At 36.4% G+C, this 22,688-nt stretch overlaps 3 protein-coding genes across 3 annotated transcripts; 2 read left to right on the forward strand and 1 right to left on the reverse strand.

Annotated features, from left to right (window-relative positions):
* The first annotated feature begins 8,855 nt into the window (after nt 1-8,855).
* On the forward strand, nt 8,856-13,434 carry LOC110773610 (RNase L inhibitor protein-like protein). The gene is made up of 10 exons (XM_088254063.1): nt 8,856-9,111; nt 9,217-9,245; nt 9,381-9,427; nt 9,879-9,944; nt 10,358-10,398; nt 10,645-10,781; nt 11,605-11,695; nt 12,119-12,190; nt 12,725-12,837; nt 13,178-13,434. Exons 1-10 carry the CDS (start codon nt 9,035-9,037, stop codon nt 13,297-13,299), a joined length of 795 nt encoding a protein of 264 aa, XP_088110189.1. The 5' UTR covers nt 8,856-9,034; the 3' UTR covers nt 13,300-13,434.
* An 809-nt stretch (nt 13,435-14,243) lies between these two features.
* Nucleotides 14,244-16,226, reverse strand: LOC110773617 (uncharacterized). Its single transcript, XM_021978147.2, has 2 exons — nt 16,101-16,226; nt 14,244-15,425 (listed from the first exon to the last, which is right to left on the reverse strand). The coding sequence occupies exon 2, from the start codon at nt 15,353-15,355 to the stop codon at nt 14,378-14,380; it is 978 nt and encodes a 325-aa protein (XP_021833839.1). The 5' UTR covers nt 15,356-15,425; nt 16,101-16,226; the 3' UTR covers nt 14,244-14,377.
* A 192-nt stretch (nt 16,227-16,418) lies between these two features.
* On the forward strand, nt 16,419-21,299 carry LOC110773611 (SAP domain-containing protein). Its single transcript, XM_088254414.1, has 5 exons — nt 16,419-16,879; nt 17,882-19,328; nt 20,178-20,375; nt 20,455-20,606; nt 20,690-21,299. The coding sequence occupies exons 2-5, from the start codon at nt 17,912-17,914 to the stop codon at nt 21,155-21,157; spliced, it is 2,235 nt and encodes a 744-aa protein (XP_088110540.1). The 5' UTR covers nt 16,419-16,879; nt 17,882-17,911; the 3' UTR covers nt 21,158-21,299.
* The last annotated feature ends 1,389 nt before the right edge of the window (nt 21,300-22,688 follow it).

A 22,688-nucleotide genomic window follows, 5' to 3' on the forward strand; every position in this document is an offset into this window, starting at 1 on the left:
TCATTGACAATAATGTAGGAACTCTTACTTACAAGGGAATGAGTGAAGTATTTTCCTTCACAAAATATTGTACTTTTTGATGGCTGAAGAAAGAGGATATGTTAGCTACTTGGATACATGTTTATGTTTGCTACAAGTGCTTTATTTCTTATTGTTAGTAAAAAAAAAGGAAAAAATATGAGGCGGATATGTTTTTTTTTTCTTTTCGCCAAGGCGAATTAAAAGGAATGGTATTTTAGCTTGGTCCATGATACCATCTTTGAGTCTAATGCTATTTTGAGGTCCAATAAAAAAACTACGTCATTGCTAACAAGGATTGGTTCAGTTTGTAAGAAAGCTTCTAATCTAGTACAACTAGACTCACCATACACTCTTTCTTGGACCAATCAGACAACGACGTTGGTAAAATACATATATAATTAAATAATAGGCAGTTCGGGTCAAGTCCACTGGTTTCAACTTTTTTTTTTTACCCGAAGCCTGAACCAACCATAATCAGTTTGGGTCAGGTATACCGTTAACTTTTTTTGGGTAAAAAATCCTCTTTTTCGGCTTGGTTCGGTTCGGTTGTTCGATTTATCAGTTTTTAAGCCCACCTCACCCTAGTCATATGAAAACATGTCATATATCAAAGAGACGTCCAAGTAAGAATCAAAAGGAGCCATGGCTGTATAAAAGCAAGTGGTAACCCATTGATTGGAAAGCAATGAACGATTGAGAAAACCTGGGTAAAAATCAAAATTAGTCATTTCAAGCTTAAAGTTAGGGACTTAAATGATGCTGACATGGGCTTGTTAAGTTACATTTTTAATGATAATGACGAATCTAGTCAGCATGCCCAAAACTTCCAATATTCATACGAATCCAAGTAACTTGCCTTCGTCCTTGCATGTAATACAGAACCCATAATCGAAATGGAGGAAGGACATTAATTAAAAAAAGGAGAGAGTTGTTTATGAGGCAAGAGAAGTGGCTTATTGACTGGTTGATGAATACAAAAATCAGTTATCTACATGAGGTTGGGTCGATAGGTTGGTACTTTAGTAAATATTTTGCGGCTTTAGCTCTTGGGGCAATAACAGATAAAGAGTTGTCGGCTTTTGGCATCAAAATGAGAAGAGATACCTAAAAGCAATTTCAAAGCAATCATAAGAATTGCGAAAAGGTTTGAATTTGTTTTGGTTTTACCCATAATAAGAAATGTATGCATGCAATAAACCTTCACAACCATTTTGTCCTTAGATGTTTATTCCAATTTTGGACAATATCGACGAGCATGGGTACCTATTAGTGATCCGTGTTTGTGAACATGAGGTTCAAATATGGGATAGTCTCCCATCTGCCCGACACAGCTTCTGATCGGTTCATAATTGTATATCATTTTGTACCCTTCTAGCTTATGATTTGGTTATGTTTTTGAGTTAAACTTGTGCTTTTAATCCTTTTTGTGTTTATCTTTCAGTTAATTGACATTTAGGTAACAATGATGACTTTGGATAGGAAATGATGCAATCCATGCATGTTAAGGGCTGATTGGCATATGAGGAATATGAGCTTAAAGACAAACACATTTTGGCTACAGCCCATTTCCAGCCCAGTTTCGTAGGTCAACTTCTTGGCCTTGGATCAGCAAACTCTGGGGCTCGGATGAGGTGAAGATCTTCATGAAAGTTGTTCAATTGGGTGTCTAGTATAACATATCCAGAATTCAGCCCAATTGAACATATGTGGAGTCCTTAGCCCATCCAACACTGAACCATGCTCAGGAGGATTTGCAGCTGCCAGCTTTGAGCCTTGTCTCCTCCTTTAAGCCATGTGCCTCACCCATGCTGCAACTGACTTTGGATCCAACATAATGAGTGAAGTGGGGAGGCATTCCAGCAATGAAATTCTAAAGGAGCAAGTTGGTACATAATGGAGCTATTAAAGAGAAAGCATGTGCATGCATGTAAAGCATAAATGAAATGAAGTCAATTCCAGTCTCTGTTCGGCAGCCAAATTGCAAGGCCCAAAACGCACACTTCTACTACTCCGATGGGAATACTTTCTTCATAGAAGTTGTTCCAATGGGTGTCTACTATAACATATCCAAATTTGAGCCCCATTGGATAAGTTTTGAAACCTCTGGCCTTCCTACACCAAGTCTGGTTCAGAAGACTCGTTTTTGTTCAACAACCAAAAGAAGACCACATGGGTTGGCAGCAAAAGGCAGCCACAATTGATCACCTTTGATCCCATGTGAAGAAAGCTTGAGGTGCAGTAAAAGAAGTATGGGATGAGATTGATTCCAACCACACTAACATAGACAAGATGAAGTGTGAGTTATGGGTTGTATTAAAAGAGGAATGGTGGTGTTGGATTTCATTATGTTGTTCCTCCCTCTTAGCCCTATAAATAGAGAAGCCTTCAAGCTTCAAAACACACCCCAAGGGGGGGAGCTCTCAAACACTTCTCTAGAGCTCCCTTCCATTCTCTCCCTCAAATTCTCTTAGTTTCCTTTCTAGTTTTCAATTGTTGTAATGAAATATTTGTGCTGAAATTCTCCTTAAGTTTTTCAAGTTCTACTTTACTTTTATTTGTAATGTACATTCTTTCTTAAGTATTCAAGTTTAATTAGTTTCCAAGTTTCAATTATGATTTTTGTTCTTATTCATTATGCTTATAAGTTAATATGCTAGTTTGAATGATTGATCACCATTTAGGCTTGCATGTTAGCTATCTTGGTTTGAATTAAGAGTAGACACCATGCTTTAATTCGAATTGAACTATGAATAGGAAGAGTATGTATGGACATTCGACAACAGGGATTAGATACATGCTTGGTTGTTTAAATTGTTCTTCTATGCTTAATGGGTTCCTAATGCTTAGTTTTAGGTTAGACAACAAATGATCAAATTAGGGAATTAGGAACACAAGGTTATGACCAAACACCATGGCTTAATCATACTTTAGCTAGAATCAATCCGTTAATCTAATTGAACTTGGGAACTTATTTGCTTGAGTTATTTCATTCTTTCTTGTTTTATTTATTTTCTTTTTTCATTTCTATTTTGTGTAGGGGAAACAAATTGGATCATTCAATCACCAATCCTCGTGGGATCGACCTCGCACTTACATATGCTATACTACCAAACGGCTCGTGCACTTGCGAGTATCACAAGTTGAGGATGCAGCTGAATCCATTTTGGTGCAGCTGAATCGAAGCAACAGCTTCTCACGATATAAACAAGCGGAACATATTGTAAGTGGGTTGACTTAATATTAGTTCATTTGTGCGTTATTCTAAAGTTACCGCGAATAATAAAAAATATTTCATTTTTGTTGGTAGGTCAAAGCTTTATAATGATGAATTGATGCAGGAGTTTGAAACAGAATGAGGGTTCGCAAAGTTCAACATCTTCCGATCGGACAAGGCTCGTAGGCAAAAGAATGACTGGGATATCGGGCTCTTCGTTTTGAATTGACTTGAAGACATTGGATGCACATCCCATGATGCAAACAAGGTTAATTGGTGTATGTTGGCGGTATATATATGGTTCCAAATTTTCATCTAACTAGTGAATAATGATTGACAGTTCATAATTTGATTTTGTAGTAGTTTCAATCCGTATAGGAGCGGGTACGTATCGCGCTATCGCTTGTAAAGCATATAATTTTTTTGATTAAACGCAAAGTAATGCAGTCCGCTCGACGAGCAATTGACAAAGATTTAGAATGTTTGCTTCATCGTGTTTCACAAACCCTAGTCTACCTAGCTCACACAAACTAAATACAATGTCTCATAAAACACGATAATCTATAAAAAGAAAATGATGACATCACACTTACTTCACAGTCAAGCGCTTTTGTAAATTATGGTCAGTCAATCTTTTGTAAATTATTTTTGTTATTGCATGTTGGGTTTAAAATTTTACACAGTCTCTTAGAGTTTTCATAATCATATGAGCAATTGCATTTTATACGCACAAATACCATATGTCATTGGTCAATTTAATCCATGATTTGTTGTTGATGTTCTTCAGTCACAATTGATAAGTTGCGACAATTTACAATGATAATGTACATTATGTGTAGTTTGGGTTTCGAAATAAATTACATAAGCATATTTTTTGTTCCGAAATAAATTACATTAAAAAGAACTCAAGAAATTGGTGAAGCTGTCGGTTATGGGGATTTGAATATGTGGGTCCTTCTCACTTGCAAGGAGTGTCATGGTTGTCACAACCGTCTTTCTCTATTTTTCTTCCTCCCTTTTGGGCCTGAGTTCATACTGTTGTGAATTAGAATCAATTCACTCCCCTTTAGACCTTGTTGTTGATGGACTTTGGACAAACTCAATGATAGATGAGTCTTACACACACACATAGAAAATTAACCAAGCACAAATGACACAAGTGTTTATAGAGGTTCAGCAAATTTGCCTACATCCTCTTTGGTGATCCCCTTGAGAAATTTCACTAATGAAGATAGGTTACAACTTTGGTTTACACAGAAACCCCCTTAGAACACTACCCTCACAATCTGTTTCTCTCACACCCTTTGCTCAACACCTTGATACACTTGAGAACTCTCTCTTCTCCTTGACTCACTAGTTTCCAGCTACTTCAACTCTCTCTTTGCTGTCTTGCTTCCTCTTTCCTCAAATACACAATCCATTGGACTTGAGAAAATGTCTCATCTCTTTGTCCCACGTTCTGCCCTTGTTTTCTTGAAATAGATCACACCTTGGTCAGACAAAAGGCTAGACAATGATAGCTACAAGTTCAGCTACCCTATCAAGAACCATAGGGTAGGTGCTCCTTGAAACAAGCCAACATCCTTCCTTAATTTGCTCTCTTAGCTTCCCAGCAACTTGCCACCTTTTATTTAAGTATGAAATGACTTAAACTGACCTTGCAAGTGGGTAGAAAACGATAGCACATGACAAAAGAGATAAAAACACCTTTTGAAACAGAAACAACACGTCAGAAACGACCGGTCGCTGATAGCTGGCGACCGGTCACATTTAGGCAGAGTCTCAAGCGACCGGTCGCTGGTTGCTTGCGACCGGTCGCATTCTTGCAGATTCTTCGGCGACCGGTCTTTTGAATCTGGCGACCGGTCGCCCGCTGGTTTCGCTCCAGACCTCCAATCTGCTTCAAAACGACCGGTCGCCAATGTCCAGCGACCGGTCGCTTTCTCTGAGTCACGTATACCTTATGCGAGCCAATTTTCCAACACATACCACATCAAAAAAGCTGAAAACTGGAAGAAACAGAAGAGCACCGAAAGAGTGGAAGCAATTAAAAGCGAATAATATTTCACCCGGTGCAAGCTGAAGAAGCTGCTATTAGAATACGATGAGGCCGAAGGTTCTGGGTTATTTTTTAATTTTGTTATTTTTAATTTCTCTTTTCACACGGTAGACATTTTTTGCTGGTTATTTTTTATTTTATTGCATATTAACTAAAATTTCCATCCAAAGTTTGAATATAGAATTTCGCGAAGTTGTTGGTTTTAATTTGTTTCAGGGGTGTTTATGTCCTTTTTTTTTGTGAAGCCTCTAACCCCAACTATTTTCAGCCTCCCTTTATAATAGTAGAGATTAACTGATTCATTAAGCTCGATCTTGTCCCATTTAGTTAACCCAATGTCAACATGCTAGACATATTTCCTAAATAATTCAAAGTCAATCTCCATCCAGCCGTAGTGCATGTCATGCGTGACATGAAAATAATCCCTCAATTTTTTGTGCCGCATGACCGCTGGATTGACGTGCCTTTCAAGAGTTTCAAATTCAAAGTTAGAAATCGTATCAACATTATTGTTATTTCTCGCCTTAGTGGGTGGCGTAACATCATGGACTCAACAAACTTTTCGGAGGATGTAATTCGTAGTGTCATTGGATCATCAACCATCTTCTTTTTTGTGGAGCCTCTAGTGCTACAACCCTAAGAATTTGACATTGAAATGTATGTTGTAGTGTTCAAAGATGTATGTTGAAAGATGGGATGTTGAGTTTGCTAGAACTCCAAGTGTTGCAATTGCTATATTGGAAATAAGGGGAAGCAAATAAGATGAGATGAACGGTTAGTGTGTTGAAGTAGCTATTTATTGGTCGATGAAGTAGTGTGTGTGTAGGAGTAGTTGGTAGTTGAAATATTTATTACATGATCAACTTTCAGTTGACATTCTATTTATGGCAAGTAATTGAAGTGTAATTGCATAACATTCCATTTGTGGTAATGAATTCAATGTAGATGAATTGTTTGTAGTTGCATAACATTCCATTTGTGGAATGAATTTAATGTACATGACCTATTTGGTGGTAGGTTGCTTACACTTTAAATTCAATGTAATGAATTTCGATCCTCATAGTTGTTCGGTGTTATCGGCTTATGGAACTAGTACAAGTACAGTTCAAACATTGGTAGAGGCAATTCAACTGGATCACATGAATATCAACATAGAATGCACCATGAGAACCGATTTTAGGCAATTTTCACTTGATGACCCATGTCTAATGGCTTTCATCTTATCACTTGAGGAACCACGTGTAATAGTTTTAGCATTACCACTTGATTCACTGATTATAAGGGGTGCGACACCACGAGGTACCTTGCCCCCAAACATTTTCTTCACAATAATCTTATTCTTTTTTACCATGGATTTGTGGATAGAGAATTGAAGTAAGGATGGAAGTGTGATGGAATTGCATGCATCATTTGTGCATGTGAGGGGGTAATTTAATAGCACCATGTTGGTTGATGCAATTGGACAAGTTATATGTGGTGGTTGGTTGAATTAATTTCATTTCTCATCAACAAAACCAAATATCTAATGTTGTACAATTCCAATTAAATTTTTCTAGGGTGATTTACCAACATGTTGTGGACATGAGTGAGGGTGGTTGAAACAATTGACCAAGTGATGAAGCGGGTGGTTGGTTGAATTTATTTTTTTTGTCACACACCAATTCAATTTGTTGTCAACCATGCTGTGATGAAGAGGGTGTGTAATATATTACCTTCCTATATTTATTATTAAATTTATATTTGTTATTATTACTATATTTGTTGAATTGAAATTTTAAAAATGTGTTAAATGGTGGTTTTAATTCTTTTAAAGTTGAGATTTCCAAACCTTTTCATTTTGGTATAGCTGGACTTGTTCTATTGGTATGAATATTAAACTTTTTTTGGCAGTTTTGTTTTGGATTTTAATGTCTTGAATTTGGAGAAAACATGTAGGCCAAATGTAATTGGCTATGATTTGATTGTGTATTAATTTGATATATCTATATTTGGTTTTAAACCATGTTAACGTTGGCAACTTATTGCTTTTAACTGTGGGAGCATTTTATGCAGCTTAATTGCTTGTTTAATAACCAAACCTCCACTTGGAAAGCTTATATATATAAACCATTCAAGCTATATATTTAAGAGAGGGAAAATAGATTGGCACCTTTCTTCATTATTTTCTCCTCCACATTCTTGAGTTTGTGTTCTAATTTGTTTTCTTTTATCAAGGGAAAGATGCAGAGTATCACAAGTTGAAAATGCAGCTTAATCGATTTTGGCTCAGCTGAATCGACAACAACACCACCCAAACCCACCTTCCCAACCCCTCAATCTTGCAACCAAACTAGTGCAATCCCAAACCCATACCCCAATCTTGCTCACATCACTCACACTCAAAATAAAATAATCAAACCTACAACTAGAAAACTTCATCAATTTCAAGAAACAAATTCAATTGAACCTAACCCATCCATATTTGAATGAATTTTGAATATATATATATATATATATATATATATAGAGAGAGAGAGAGAGAGAGAGAGAGAGAGAGAGATTTGATGGGGTCAAGGTTTAGAGTGAGAATGTTGGTTTGTGCTGGCTGGGCTGTCGAATTTACTATAATGATTTGGTGGCGAGGATTAGAGTGAGAGAGAATGGGTGGTGGTTCAGGCGACTTTGTTGATAGTTAGGGTGGCTCGGTGGCTACGTTGGTGGGGGGTGTGGGAAGAGATAGGTGGGATGGGAGAGGATATAACGAGATATATTTTTTCTTTAGGGTTTTTAGGTTTAATAGTCCCTTTCCTCCTGCTAAGCCTTATCCAACACACTGCAGACTAATTTGTGATTATAAGCTACAACGTGTAACATTTATAATGTCTTCAAAGTTTCTGCAAGCCAAATTTAATGTTACTTATTATTTTAATATTCTCTAGGATAGATTTCCCTAAAATAAAATTTCATAGGATAAATTTAATCAGTTTAATGTAATTTATTATTGTATTATGGAGTTGTATTTTTTGGGTTCATATATTATGGAGTTGTATTATTATTCACTATTGAGTTTTAATATTGAACATTATAGGAATTCTTTTTATGTGATACTAAGTTACTTATATATCTTATCTTTATTTTTTTGATCGGGCTTATATATCTTATCAATATGTATAAAGTGTAAAATAATGTACTAACTTATTGTAACTAAAGAATTTTGGTATGTTTAATTTTCTTTCACTAATTCCTACAAATTTTCGGGAATTACAGTGTTTATCAGCTCGCTACATAATCAACTTAAATTACTTAAAAGATGCAATGCATTTCCTTTCAATTTTTTGTGATAAAATAATAGATAATTGACCAAGTAAACATTCTCTAAAGTTTCAATAAAAATTTCCAAGTTTTTCTCATAATTTTCATGATTTTTATTTAATTTTTATCGATATTGATGTTTCCTCAATATCTCCATAGATATATCCGTGTTTTTGGACCATATTTCTGAAACCCTAAGTATTTTAGACTTTGATGGCAATTTGATGGCAACTGAGACGAAAAAAATTGATGGATCGATAAAACTGATTAAACTTCAACGTAATAAAATGAAAATTACCCTAAAAATAAGACAAAGAAACCTACCCGCCACAGACGTCTGGTGCATATACCGACTAAAACCCTCCTGTGAAAGCTAAAACGACATCGGCACGATCTTCACAACCAGCCCATTCCCAGTATTGGGTTTTCTGCAGAAACAAAAACAAAAAATGGGTAACAACAAGCGGTTCAAGAACCACAAGCCCCATCGTGGACAATCTAGTCGGACCAATAACCATCTTCCACGGTAAGTTCATTATTCCATTTCTATTTTACACCAAATTCACCGCGTTGCTCTTGATCATCTTCCCTAACTTTCTTTTTTATCTTTTTTTTTTTTTTTTTTTTTCAGTGAAGGTGATTCCCTACCATCTGATCAAGGTGCCAATTCATCAGCTTTAATTTTTCATTTTTGCATAAGGGCTGGGCTAGAAAGTGTTTGTTATAATTCCAGCTGTGGTATTTTGGGTTTTGGGTTTTGAGTTTTAGTGATTGATGGGTTTATTGTTACTTCAGCTACGGAAGAGGAGCCAACGGGTCCCAAAATCCAGCTTGCAATGTGGGTATGCATTTCTTTTCTTGTTGATTTACTACAAACTACTTTGTTTCTCCGTAACTTTCGATTTTTCTTTGCTTGTTTCTTTGCCATTTTGTTATTGAGTCACCCTCTTGAAATTGGTATGCTTTTGTGTATGTCTTTTTTCCCCACATAATATTAATTTTAGATTCTTATTTTGGGTTATAGTTAAACTGTAATCACTTCTGCGTTATATCGCATTCATGTTTAGAAGGGGCTTCGATTGTTTTCTTCTGCCCTTCTTTTCCAGTTCTAGTTTGAGATTTGAGTTATATAAATCTTTTGAAAAAGATATTAGTTAATTTATTTCTAGATAAAGTCCAAACCTTTGGCTTACTCTGCATTATTCTGCGTGTGAAATGGATTTTGAAATATCATCCTCAACTTCAATCTACTCTGTGAACGTGAAATCATTTGGTGCTATTTTGTTGATTCAGGATTTTGGCCAATGTGATGCAAAAAAGTGCACAGGACGCAAGCTTTCAAGATTTGGGTTTTTGAAAGTAAGTATCCAGCTACGTTTTCCTTTTGAATTACTCATTTGCATTTAAATTTCTATGTTAGCTGGGTTTTTTCCTTTTTCAAACTATAATTTCTTTTATTAAATCAGAATTGGCTTGTGGTCTTCAATGCCATGTCTATAAAATTTTCATCTTTAATGTGGATGGTAAATTGTTCATCATTATTTGAGGTTACCAATTGGCACTGGGATCTCTACTTTATGGAAAGATCACTAGCGTAGTGGAATATTTATCAGATATTTTGGATATGACTTTTTCCAATGGTAAAAAGTAAGTATTTAAAAGAGGCATAGGTCTCATAACATTTTTTTTCAGTGAAATGCAAGAATACCGACTATAAATGATGAAAAGTCTTTTGTAGAAGCTTAGTGTTAACTTCTTACAACTTCATGCAGGAATTGCGTGTCAATAATGGTTTTGGAGGCATTGTTTTGAGGTACCTTACTTTATCTATGATGCTAATTAATTTTCTAGAATGATGTCATGTTGCATTGTGTTAGTTTTATATCATCATCTGTGTGCCCTGGAATATTATACAGGAAAAATAAATAAATTATATACCAAAAATCAAGTGAGCATTTGACCTTTCTGATGGTGTAATGAGCAATACTGAATCATTATAGCCTGTTGCGTTCCCCTCATATATGAATTATTTTACTAATGGTGTTTTCCATTTTTGCAGTCCAGTTGGGACGCTTTGTGTCTCAAGAGAAGATTATAGCTTAATCCAGAGAAAAGGATTAGCTGTTGTGGATTGCTCTTGGGCACGCTTGGATGATGTACCGTTCGTGAAGCTGCGTTGCACTGCTCCTCGCCTCTGTATGAGCTTTAGTTCTTCAATCAATTAGCTTACTTGAAGTATCTTTTTTAAAGTATAATTTGTGGGTACAAACAACCAGGAATGTCCCACATGTCTATTAAAAAATAAATATATATGTGCTGGAATATATATATATATATATATATATATATATATATATATATATATATATATATACATGTGGATTTTTGGATTTTTATAGTAGTTGAAATGTAAAGAGCCATATATATTATAATTATGAAAACATTAAATATGAGGGTACATATTTCATATTTCACAGTGTAAGCCTCTGAAGTCTCACCCACACTTATTCGCTGTTTTTGGAGTGTGTGCGAGTTACCCATAAAATAGAGAAAATACAAATACGAGTGCTAGTATCCTAGCAAAAGATGAAACTGAAAAAGATACTGACTGTTAGTGACTAGGAAGGAGTGAAGGATCGAACAAAATTGCAAAAGAATGGTTATTTAGTTTTATTGATTTTGGTTTCTTAATCTTGATGTATTTGTCTGTATTAATGTTCTTTCCCTTTATGCTCTTTGTGGATTACTTGCCCACTTTACTGTACAGTCTTTCTTATGAAATAGAATTTCATATTTTCATTTTAAAAAATGTGATAATGCTACTAGTCTAAACAAATAACAACCTTGTTTCTCATTTTTATATGGTACTGCCTATGATAATTATGTTATATGGTGTTATTAATGGATCATAAAATTTACTGCACTTATGGTACTGCTATGCATGCATGGAGTTGAATATCCGTCTTCGACAGTTTTCTTCTTACCAACTCTCTAAAATTTACAAATCATATAATTGCAGTGCCTTGGCTTGTAGCAGCAAATCCGGTAAATTATGGTCGACCCTGTCAACTATCTTGTGTGGAGGCATTATCTGCAGCTTTATTCATATGGTACTAAAAACTCTTTTTTTTACCTTGCAGAATGAGAATTTTTTGTTTATTGCTGATGTTTTTTTGGACCTTACACCAGTGCAATCTGTCATGCCTGTTTCTTTTACATATTTTTGTAATTGTATGAAAGACATTAAAGATCTATGACTTCTATGCTTTCCCATAATAATAAAAGTATCTAAGGCTGTTGCGCTACTGCAGTACAACCTACTGACCCAAGTAGGCTCAACCTAATCAAGGCTTAGGCTTAGAGCCTTTTTTCTCCCATGCCTTTGGTATGCTTTAAAGGGTGCTACCATTCATCTTTGTGAATTCTTTGTGGTGAACTTATTTCTTTATTTGGGCCGACAGTTTGATATGTTATCTACCAGACATACAGTTGAATTTTTTCAAATGTTTTTTTTAAAATATATGATTTCACAGTGGAGAAGAAGAAACTGCAAATTTGTTGCTTGGAAAGTTCAAATGGGGTCATGGTTTCTTGTCCCTCAACAGGTATGGGTTTAGTTCATTTGTTGAATTGTTTATTTACTTTTGCATAATATGAACATCAGAATTCATATTCCAGCCAAGAAATTCGAGCTATGTCAGTTGAAACCCATAGACTTACAATATGTAAACCCAATTCACAAAATGAAGTCGAACTTTCGATGACACGGGTCCAGCATCATTTCTTAAATGTATGGTTGAGTGAAGAAAATCCATCTAAAGCCCGTTTTGTGTTTTGAACTTTCACATTGACCTAGGTTGTCATTTCGTTCTGATTTGTTTGCTCAGTTAAAAAGGAAAATTCCATACAATTCTAGATTGACTAGCGTATTCTAACGAGATTAGTGACTGAAATTCAACTATATCCGACTGCTTAAAGTTCATAATGACCACCCTGGTATCATGGTGGTATCTCTGTAATCTCCAAATTATTTTGCATAGTATATTGAGATTACTCTCAATCTTTATCAAACTACACAATTATTCTTGACTTTCATGTCTCTAACACTGTTCAACCTTTGGCATTTTAAATCGATGCAGGGAACTTCTAAAGGCATACTCTAAATGTGAAAATAGTGCTGATATTATTTCAGTCCAAAATGATTGGCTTTCACAAAATAGTCAACTTCCAAAGGTTCCTGCAGAAGTGAAAGGTATTTTTCACTCTTAAACAACAGAATGGATATTCTCTTTACAATATACGGGGCTGGTTCATCTGTTGTTTCAACTTATATGCCATTAGATTTCAGGGTGCATTTTTTTTTTAATCCTTTACATTTTCATGGAGTTTTCTGTTTTGCTCCATCATCTTATCCATCTTAACATCCAGCTGGTGGGTGGTGAAGGGCCATACCATTTTTTGTGGCACATATATTTACAACACTTGGGGCGATTCGTGTGTGCTTTCTATCGAATGAGGATGATCTTTAAAGAGCCATCTTTGTTGAGAAAGTTATGCGAGTCTCACCGTATGTTTGCTTTTTTCTGTTACAGGAGCAGACGAGTCATCCCTCATTGAAGATGAGGGCTCTTATGATTCCGACGATGGACTTCCACCACTGGAAAGGAATATGAATCATTTAGACATACAGGAAAGTGATGATGAAAGTGAGTAACGAAGGGAAAATGTTATATTTCCAGTGTGATTTAATATGTAAAAAATGCTCTTAAAGACTTTTTCTAGCTGACTATACTAATATATCTAATCAGCACGTGATTTTGGCTTTTGGTATGTGCTGAGGTTTGTTTTATTAATTATTGTAATTTCAATTCTTTTTGTTTCATGCCAACTAAAATCCTTTTGCTCCCCGAGTGACGATTTTTACGTTTATGGCCATGTTTGTCAATTGCAATGCAAAAGGTTGTTACCACTCTCCACACTACACTCATACACTCCCATGTTTTAGAAGTGATATACAATTTCTCTCACTCACTCCAGTCACGTAGATTCCATGAACTTTTTAAGACAATATTTCAATATTTTGTAGAAGACACAAGAAAAGGTCATCATTTTATGTTTCGGATTAACCCTTAATAGATTTCTTTAGAAAGAAAAATTTACCAACCTGTAGAGGTCAAGATGGGCCAGAAGGGGTTGAAGGGTGGATGCTAGGTTCAATTCCCCTGTAACAAAAAATAAAATAAAATAAAGTCTTAAAATTCAAACTTATTAGTGGTGCTACTTTCCTCGTCACACAGAAGTTGAGAAACCCATGTTCAGTATCAGTATGCTCTTTTGCACCTGAATTATAAGCTCATTTGGTGTTTCTAGATAAAACACGTTTTCGGATTAGCCGTACGTATATAAACTAACTCAAATTAGACATGTTTAAAGTTTTTAATCATGCCTACAGCTCATACTTCATACTTAAGGAGTGGTAGAAAACTGGGGTTTAATATGACAGGTTGATATGATATCACTTGAAAAATATTTCAGTTATTTATTTATTAGTGTAGTTTTTTCTTTTCCACACAATTTACCAGCCATGATTTTGTACAGCTTTATCACCTTACGCAACATGCTCCAGTCAAATGGTGAAACTCGAAAACAGAAGCACAATAAAACTTAAACATGGCCACCAGTACTAATAAGAATAAATTATCTGATCCCAAATCGCATCCCTGTACGACAAGGGGTGGAAACATTAATTTTCTGTTAGTTTTTACAAACTTTTACGACAAGCAGAAATTTATTCACTGTTCTTTAGCTCTTTTCCTCGCCAGATAGCGTTCTTTCGCTGCAGTTAGGGCATCTTCGCTTCTTTTATGATGGTTACTCTTTGGTTGGTTTTCTGGTGGCTGTTCAACTGACGAGTTTTCCTGTGCCAACGTGTTTGAAGCTTGCTTTTCATCAGAGGGCTCAACGCTACTTTTAGAAATAGTTAAAGTTTCCTCTTGATGCCCCTCTATCACATCGGGAGAATCTACTAGCTCTGATGCTGCAGCAATTGCTCTGTCTGGCTTGTCCATTTCGACTTGCTTCTCTAGCTGCCCCACTTTCAAACTTTCAGACTCCAATGGCTCCGATGCTACAGCAATTGGTCTGTCTTCATGTTTCTCTAGCTTGCTTAATTCAGCCTGCTTCGCTAGCTTCCTTGACTTGGCATCTTCTGCCCCAAAAGCAACATTTTTTCCAAGGTTGAAGTAAAACTCAGTCAAGTCTTTCTTCTTGGTAACATCATCTTTCTCCTCACCAAGTTGACGTAGTCGTTCTTCCTCCATCCATTTTGCCTGCTCTGCAAGTTTCCTTTTGTAAGCACTTGTAACAAATTTGTCCTTGTCTGCATAGAGGTGATCCTCTTGGGTTCTTTCTTTAGCAAGTTTTCTCTCATATACTATTTCATGCTCTCGGTTTCGTTCTTCTGCTTTTTTCATTAAATACTGAATATATCTTGGCTTTCTCTCTTCACGATCTTGAGCACGAGGTTGGATAGCTTTCTGTTTCATCTCGTCATAAACTCCATCGTAGTCAAACACCGATGGGTCCTGCTCCAGCGCCTTCCTCTGCTGCTCCTCAATATCCTTGAGAGACTTGTTCTTGGAAGCCTGGCGAGAAATTTCTTTCTCAACGTCATTGTCATCATCATCGCCAAAACCGAGAGGTTTAGGGAGAGGAGGCCTTGTCGGTTGCTTCTTCTGCTGCGGCCTAAGGTTCAACCCATACCTACTCATTTTTTTTTGGCCTTTCCTGTGTGATGAGTCGAGTCCGTAGGAGTAGGAGGCGCTGCTTCTAAATTCCAATCTACAAAGCAGTTAATTTAGCTTCAATTAATTTAGTAGAAAGTATTTTGGGATTAAAGAGCTGTAAAAGTATACACAAACTACGAAAGCATAGTAATCCAAAATTATAAAGTATTCAGATTAGCTTTCCTGACTGCATAAGGATTCTAATTAACTTTCATAGTTGTAAAAGGTCACCAGCATAAGAATTCTAATTAACCTCCTCCTTTTTTTAAAATATTTTTTTTACTTACATTCACTAATTTTACAAGATTTATAACAACAAAAAACAACTGAAAAATTAGTAAAAAAACCACATATCACAATTGTTATGCATACCACAAATTATTTCTCATAAAAAAAGTTGCCACCCAGTTGCCTATCATAACAATGAATCAGAGAACATGAATGTCCACTAAAGGTGCAATAAACAGGAGAACTTGTAAGCAAATAGCACTCTAGGGTTTCACATCATTTTCAACTCTCAAACACAAAATCCATCAAATAATACAAAATCGAATCAATCAAAACCTCAATTTCACTATGTATACGAAAATCAGGGATGCCCAAATCACAATTTTCACGAAAAAGAAAGAAGAACCCAAAAGAGAGAGCAATCTGAATTACAAAACCCCTACCAATTTAATCGATTCAAATATCACTGAAACATAAATAAATTAATAAAAAAAATACTCACAGGAGGTGGCAGAATCAGGGGCGCCAATCGCAAATTCGTTTCGTCTGTTCCTTCCCAGAGACGACGAGACTGCAAATCCCATCAGATTTGGGAACGAAGGTGATAAAAAAAAGGTTATTTTAGTGAGCGCCCGATGAACAAGCCCAGTTAAGGCCCAGGTTCTCTTAATGGGCCTACATGGGCCTGAGTTCTGTAACTTCAGTCTCATCCTCTATCGAATCAGACACCTCAGAGCCGCCACGTAGGATACGTGACCCAAGGGTATTTCCGGAAACCCGGTAACAAAAATATCACATTTTTAGATGAAAGCCCACTTCGCCTCGTTTTCTTACCTCCTCCTTCGATAACACAAACAAAAAAGAAACTAAAGAAGCAAAATAGGAACCCTAGAAAACCCAAAATCAAATTTCCCAAAACGAAAGAGAAAAGAAGAAAGAAATCGTTTTTGTTGTTTCCGTTTTCCCTCTCTCGCATACTTGTTTTTCACATTTCTTTTGTTTCTCTTTCTCTTTTTTTTGTTTGTTATCGTTTATTTTCAGGAAACGAGAAAATTCACACCGACTCAAGCGCCGGGTCTTTGTTCCATTGGGAGAGCTCTATAAAGATTTAGCCTTGTCAATCTATTTTCTGGGTTTTCTTCATAGATGGTGATGTTTTCTCTGTTTGCTTCTCTAATGGTGGGTTTTGTGTTGTAAATTTAGGGTTTTCAATTTGTCCACTCCCTTTTTTGTGGGCCTTTTGATTCTCTCCTCAAGGCTGTCTAGCAAGCGTTCATTCCTGTGAGTCTTGTTATTTTAATCTTTTCGTTTTGTGGCATGTGACACTGTAATGCATTTTCATAACTAGGGTTTTGGTTTTTTTTTTTTTGTTTTTTTTTGTGTGGCTTTTGTGGATTATTTGTATAAGAAATTGTGTTATTTTCTGCAGCAAAGGTATGGCCTTTGTTTCTAGTTTATCTGTTTTGTTGGATTTGGGGCTTTGCCAAAGTTTTGAATTCAGGATTTCGTATTTGGTTTTTTTTTTTCTCATTAATTACAAGCCTATCATTTAGTTTTCTCGATGAATTGTGACATAGAGCCTCTATAGAATCTATAGAATTTATTATCATGTATTACCTTCAAATGTTTTTCCTTTTCTCTGCATGACAAGTATTTCTTGATGGATATATATATTTTTTTATCAAACATGTTGGTAGATTATGGTCTCTTTGTTTGCGCGTTACTCTTTGCTAAGTTCTTGCATCCGAGTTATTTTACTATGATTGTTTAGTATAATATACTGGTCATTATTTTGTTTTGTTTTTATTTGTTCATATTATTTGCATGGAATTAGTAATTTGTAATTTTCTTGTGATTTTTTGACGGAAGTATTATTTTTTATAGAGGAAAATTTAACTTTTATTGTAATGCCTTGAGTAGAGAAGAGTTTTTCACAGTTTATTTAGCAAGAAGCTTGTGGTATGCAGAAATTGTCGAGACCTAGAGACTTTCATTCTTATTGGGGAAATTGGCCAAATAGTGAACTTGGGATTCCAAAATTTTCTTCTATGTTATTTTCAAACCTTTATGTGTATGTTAGCTTCCTTAAATAGTTAAGTGGAAATATCTGTATCATTGCATTTTTTGAATGTGATTGCTTCTTGTTTGGTACTTGGTGGCTGCATTTTCTTGTTTATGCATGAACTGAAGTTATTTTCCTTGTTTTTGTGTGGTTTGCTTTTTCTTGTTGCTGCTGATATTTGTACCATTGTTGTTGTTTTTTTTGTGTTACTTTAAAATCAGGATTGAAGGTGAGGTTTTAGTTGAACGAAGATGTCATCACCATATCCAATTCTCGATAATCGACCAATTGATCAATGGAAGGTTACAGAGTTAAAAGAGGAGCTCAAGAAGCGGAAATTGACAACCAAGGGTTTGAAGGATGATTTGATAAAGCGTTTGGATGAAGCAATACGAATTGAAAGGGCAAATGCTGATAATGGTCTTAATGGTGATCCCCAACCTGTTGTTGGGGTGAAAGTTGTAGAGCCACGTTCAGGTTCTAGAACACCTAAAAGTATTGGTTCTGGTGGACGTAAAAGGACTGAAAAAGTTGATGTTCCAGTTCAGATTGACAACCGCGCAGCAACCTTGGATCAAGGGAATATTCAAGAAGGTTATATTTTGGTGGATAAAGATGCATGTGCTATTGTTGAAGAGGGGCTGGGTCAATCAACTACTGTGGAAACCACTGTGGAAACCAGTGTTACGGTCACCGAGAGTGTGGTAACTGAGGAAGCAGTAGTTGTGCAAGATTCACAGTACACTGAAGCCAGTAAGGGGAATTGGAATTCAAAGCCCCTACTGGAGAATGAGGATGCAAAGCCCCTGCTTGAGAATGAGGACCCAAAGCCCCGGCTTGAGAATGAGGATCCAAAGCCCCAGCTTGAGAATGAGGATCCAAAGCCCCAGCTGGAGAATGAGGAACCAGAGCCCCAGCTGGAGGATCCAAAGCCCCAGCTGGAGGATCCAAAGCCCCAGCTAGAGAATGTTGATCTAAAGCCCCAGCTGGAGAATGAGGCTCTAAAGCCCCAGTTGGAGATTGAGGATCTAAAGCCCCAGCTGGAAAATGAGGGTTTAGAGCCTACAGCCAAGGATGACATGCTCGGCTCTTCTGCTTCGAACTACCAGGTATCTGAGGTCAGCACTTTAGGGTCTGAAGTAAAATATGATTCTATTTCTACTGATTCTGTGTCAATTAATGAAACGATTGAACTAAAGGATAATATAATTGCTGATCATGTCAAATTAGAATTAGATATTGTTAAGCCGGAGATGGTGGACCCATCATCCAGCACTGTTGTTCCAGTCAGTGGTGATTCACATCCAATGGATGTTGACGAGCCACTTGAGGACAAGGCATCTCTTGGAGAGAAAGATGACAACATTACAAATGCAGACATTAGCAAGAAAAATGATAATGCGGATTTGGGGTACTCAGAAATATTAAATTTAGAGAGAAGTTCTGGAGATGATTCTATGGAAGAAGATGTGTTGGACAGTAAACAAATTGATTCAAAATATAGTTCTGACGATGTGGGAGATATTGGTGAGAAAAATGAAGTTCCTATTGTGAATGAGGAAAGTCGTGCTGGTATTGTGGGAGATGATATTGCCACAGACAAAAATGATGTAAGTGTTGAGAACAAGAATCATCCAGCTCTTCCTGCTGAGAAAAGAAAGCTTAATGGTAAGCATTGCAGCCAGTGTTTCTTGATACTATTATATTTTTCAACCCATCTGTTACTTTACTAACTGTGTAAACTTCTGTGTGAGTTGGGATCCATAAAGTTTATGCATTTGGCTTCTGAAACATATATTATCTTCATGCAATTTCGAGCTATCTGCAGTGCATACGTGTAATAGGGTCATGTGTATATCACAAAGAACACATTTTTCTTTAGGAGCAGGGATTAATACTACCCACCCATTTATGACTTTTAATAAATAGTCAACTAGTCTCTTTAGTTTTAGTTGTTTCTCTATGTAATAAATAGGGTCTTGGAATACTAATGAACTACCTAAAAATATAAGGACATCAATGTTTTATAGGAATTCTACTATTATTAATGTTTTGTTGGAATTTTGGAAATGTCTTTAAGGAGAAGTGAGAGTCATTCTTAGTGTATAAAGGGACAGATAACTTTGTGATGAATATAATCAGTTTCTGAATGTACCTTGATTCCCGTTAGAAAGTTTAGGCTTCGATGTTCTGCCTTTTACTTATTGTGTAAGAGGACTTTACCTACTTTCTGCCACTTGATTTCACTGATCTTATTTTCCTTTGTTTTTTGACGCATATTTTTTATGTATTGCTATTTTGTAAGTTTTGATTACTTTTTGTTATCCAAAAGACGGCCTATATGAATGTTTAGTCATGCCTTTTGGACTAACCAACGCGCCGAGCACTTTCATGATTCCTGTACTTGTTTGAAATAATATCATATGTTTGGCTTTGTACGTTGTTTTTTTTTTCCCCTTTCCCCATTAAAGAATCTGGTATTAGTATGCCCTTTTCATTGGATAACTTACCTTGCAGATCAAGCAGCAGTTGGAAGCAATGAGCCTGTAAAGAGGCGCAGGTGGAACTCTGAAAACCTTAAAGTTCCAGAGCTGCAAAGCCCTCTTCAAACACCTTCAGTCACACCCAAGGATACTTTCCAGAGCCCCAGTTTGAAGCGTAGCTTTTCAAGATCGAACTCTACAATGAGTGAGGATGCCCCCAAGGAACGTGTTGGTGAGTTTTTCTTTGTTTCTTGTATCTGATAATGTCCAGCAACATATGCTTTGATTCCTTATATCTTTGTTTGTTGCAGTTCCACCATCGCAGAAGCCTCCAACTAATTCCCTTAGAATTGATCGTTTTCTGCGACCTTTCACCTTGAAAGCTGTGCAAGAACTTTTAGGCAAAACTGGGAAGGTTACTGATTTCTGGATGGACCACATCAAGACTCATTGCTATGTTACTGTAAGACTCTCTCTCTCTCTCTCTCTCTATCTCATATAGAATGAAACTCATCCCTTCCTCATGAAATTACTGTGTTTATGCAGTATTCATCAACGGAAGAAGCCTTGGAGACACGGAATGCTGTGTATAACCTACAGTGGCCTCCCAACGGTGGGCGCCTTTTAGTGGCTGAGTTTGTTGATCCCCAGGAAGTGCAAACACGGGTTCAGATTCCTCAGACTCCTGCTACACCCATCAGTAGCGGTCCTGCTGTACCTGTTGCCCCATCCACCTCACAGCCACAGCCTTCACCCCGTCAACCTAGGCAGCAGCAGCTTCCACCACCTCCTTCTCTTCCACCTCCACCACCTTTGACTGCCCCTTCCTCAGCAAGAGAACGGCTTCCTTTGCCTCCCCCACCTCCTCTACCAGAGAAACTTGATACACCGATTGTCACTTTGGATGATCTCTTTCGAAAAACCAAGTCAACTCCTCGAATCTATTACTTACCTTTGTCGGAAGAACAAGTGGCTGAAAAACTTGCAGCACAGGGCAAAAATGCCAAGCAGTAGGAGCATCGCCACAGTCCATCCATGGCTGCTGTTCAGATTTTCTTTTCAGTTGGTCAGTATGTTAGATGTAGGGCAGTGTCTTGTAATTGCATGTTTAATGGATTTTGGTTATTATGAAATCTTGTTCATGGTTGAGAGGGCCTGAGACCAAGTGTTTTTCTATATTAGTATTAGAACCCTTATAGACTGAGCCTTATTTATTGGCTTGTGGATCCATTTGTATCTTCGTTTTCTATGGAAGTAGAGTTCCAATTTCACTTTACTTTAAACTGATGGAGCCTAAATTATATTGATGAATCTGGATTTTGAATTTTGGAAAATTGGTTTAGGGATGTTGCTTCCTAGGGTAATTACGGTTGCAGGATAAGCTCTTTGGAATGAGAGCTGAGCACAACATCCATTGAAAACAGGTTTTTCCCTGTTTCAAAATCTTCTCATCATCAGATATGCATTTGGGCAGACAGAGCACACCAACTTGGAAGCTATCATGTAATCGCACACGAACTTAGAACATCACTTTGAGTAGTCGCACGTCAGTAAAGAGTGTTCAATTTCAATAAACGCCATTAATATTGAGGAATTCTCTTAAGACATGGTGGTGCAGGTGAAAAAGTTAGGGGGCATACCACCATCTGTAGGGCGTGTGTGCTAGGTAGTGAGCCTCTATCGAAGCCCGACTTATGTTGTAACTCGTTTTCCCTCTATTAGTATAAATTTGTCGTTCACTCATATTAATGGATTGATTGTTCAAGATTGAGTTACACTTGTATTACAATAATTTCTCCTCGTTGAGTGTTCAAGATGGATTTGACCAATTTTGATCATGAGATAACATTTAGGGGAGGGATTGAAACTCCACAACGAGAATTCCATAATAAGGACTTGATTTGAGGACTTTATTTTGAAAAGTTTTCTTGATAGTCTTTTGTCAGAAGGGCAAATTTGTGTTAAGGACTAGTTGTCATCCATTAGATATCCTAGTGGGTTAATTTTTATTTTTTTTATTTTTACCTATACCATATATGTGATTCAATAACTGAGATTATAAATCCTTAATTAATTCTTAACAAAAAAATTCTTAAGGGAAATTTGCATAAATACCACATGGACTTTTGGGCATGTGCGCTAATACCACTTGAATTTTGAATTTTTATTTTTAACCACTTGAACTTTATAAAGTGTTGCAATCCACCACTTATGTCTAACTTCGTTAAAATTTTAACCTACGAGGAAGGGACTCGAACTTCGGTACAAGGAGGCGGACTCACTACTCTAGCCAATTGACCTAACCCGTCTAATAAGCTAATTAAGATATTGTAAATAAATAGTTATTTCTCTTTCATATATGGTCCATTTTTTTTCTCATTAATCATATACGAATAGGGAATGCTCCATTAAGGATTGGGAAATTTGCATAAATGCCATCTGAACTTTGTAAAGTGTTGCAATCCACCACTTAAGTTTGATGGCATTTATGTCAACTCACTATAACTAAAAATAATTATAAAAAACATAATTTAGAAATTAAAAA

This window comes from Prunus avium, chromosome 6 (assembly GCF_965620075.1).
Source record: "Prunus avium chromosome 6, drPruAviu1.hap1.1, whole genome shotgun sequence".
NCBI classification, from domain to species: Eukaryota; Viridiplantae; Streptophyta; class Magnoliopsida; order Rosales; family Rosaceae; genus Prunus; species Prunus avium.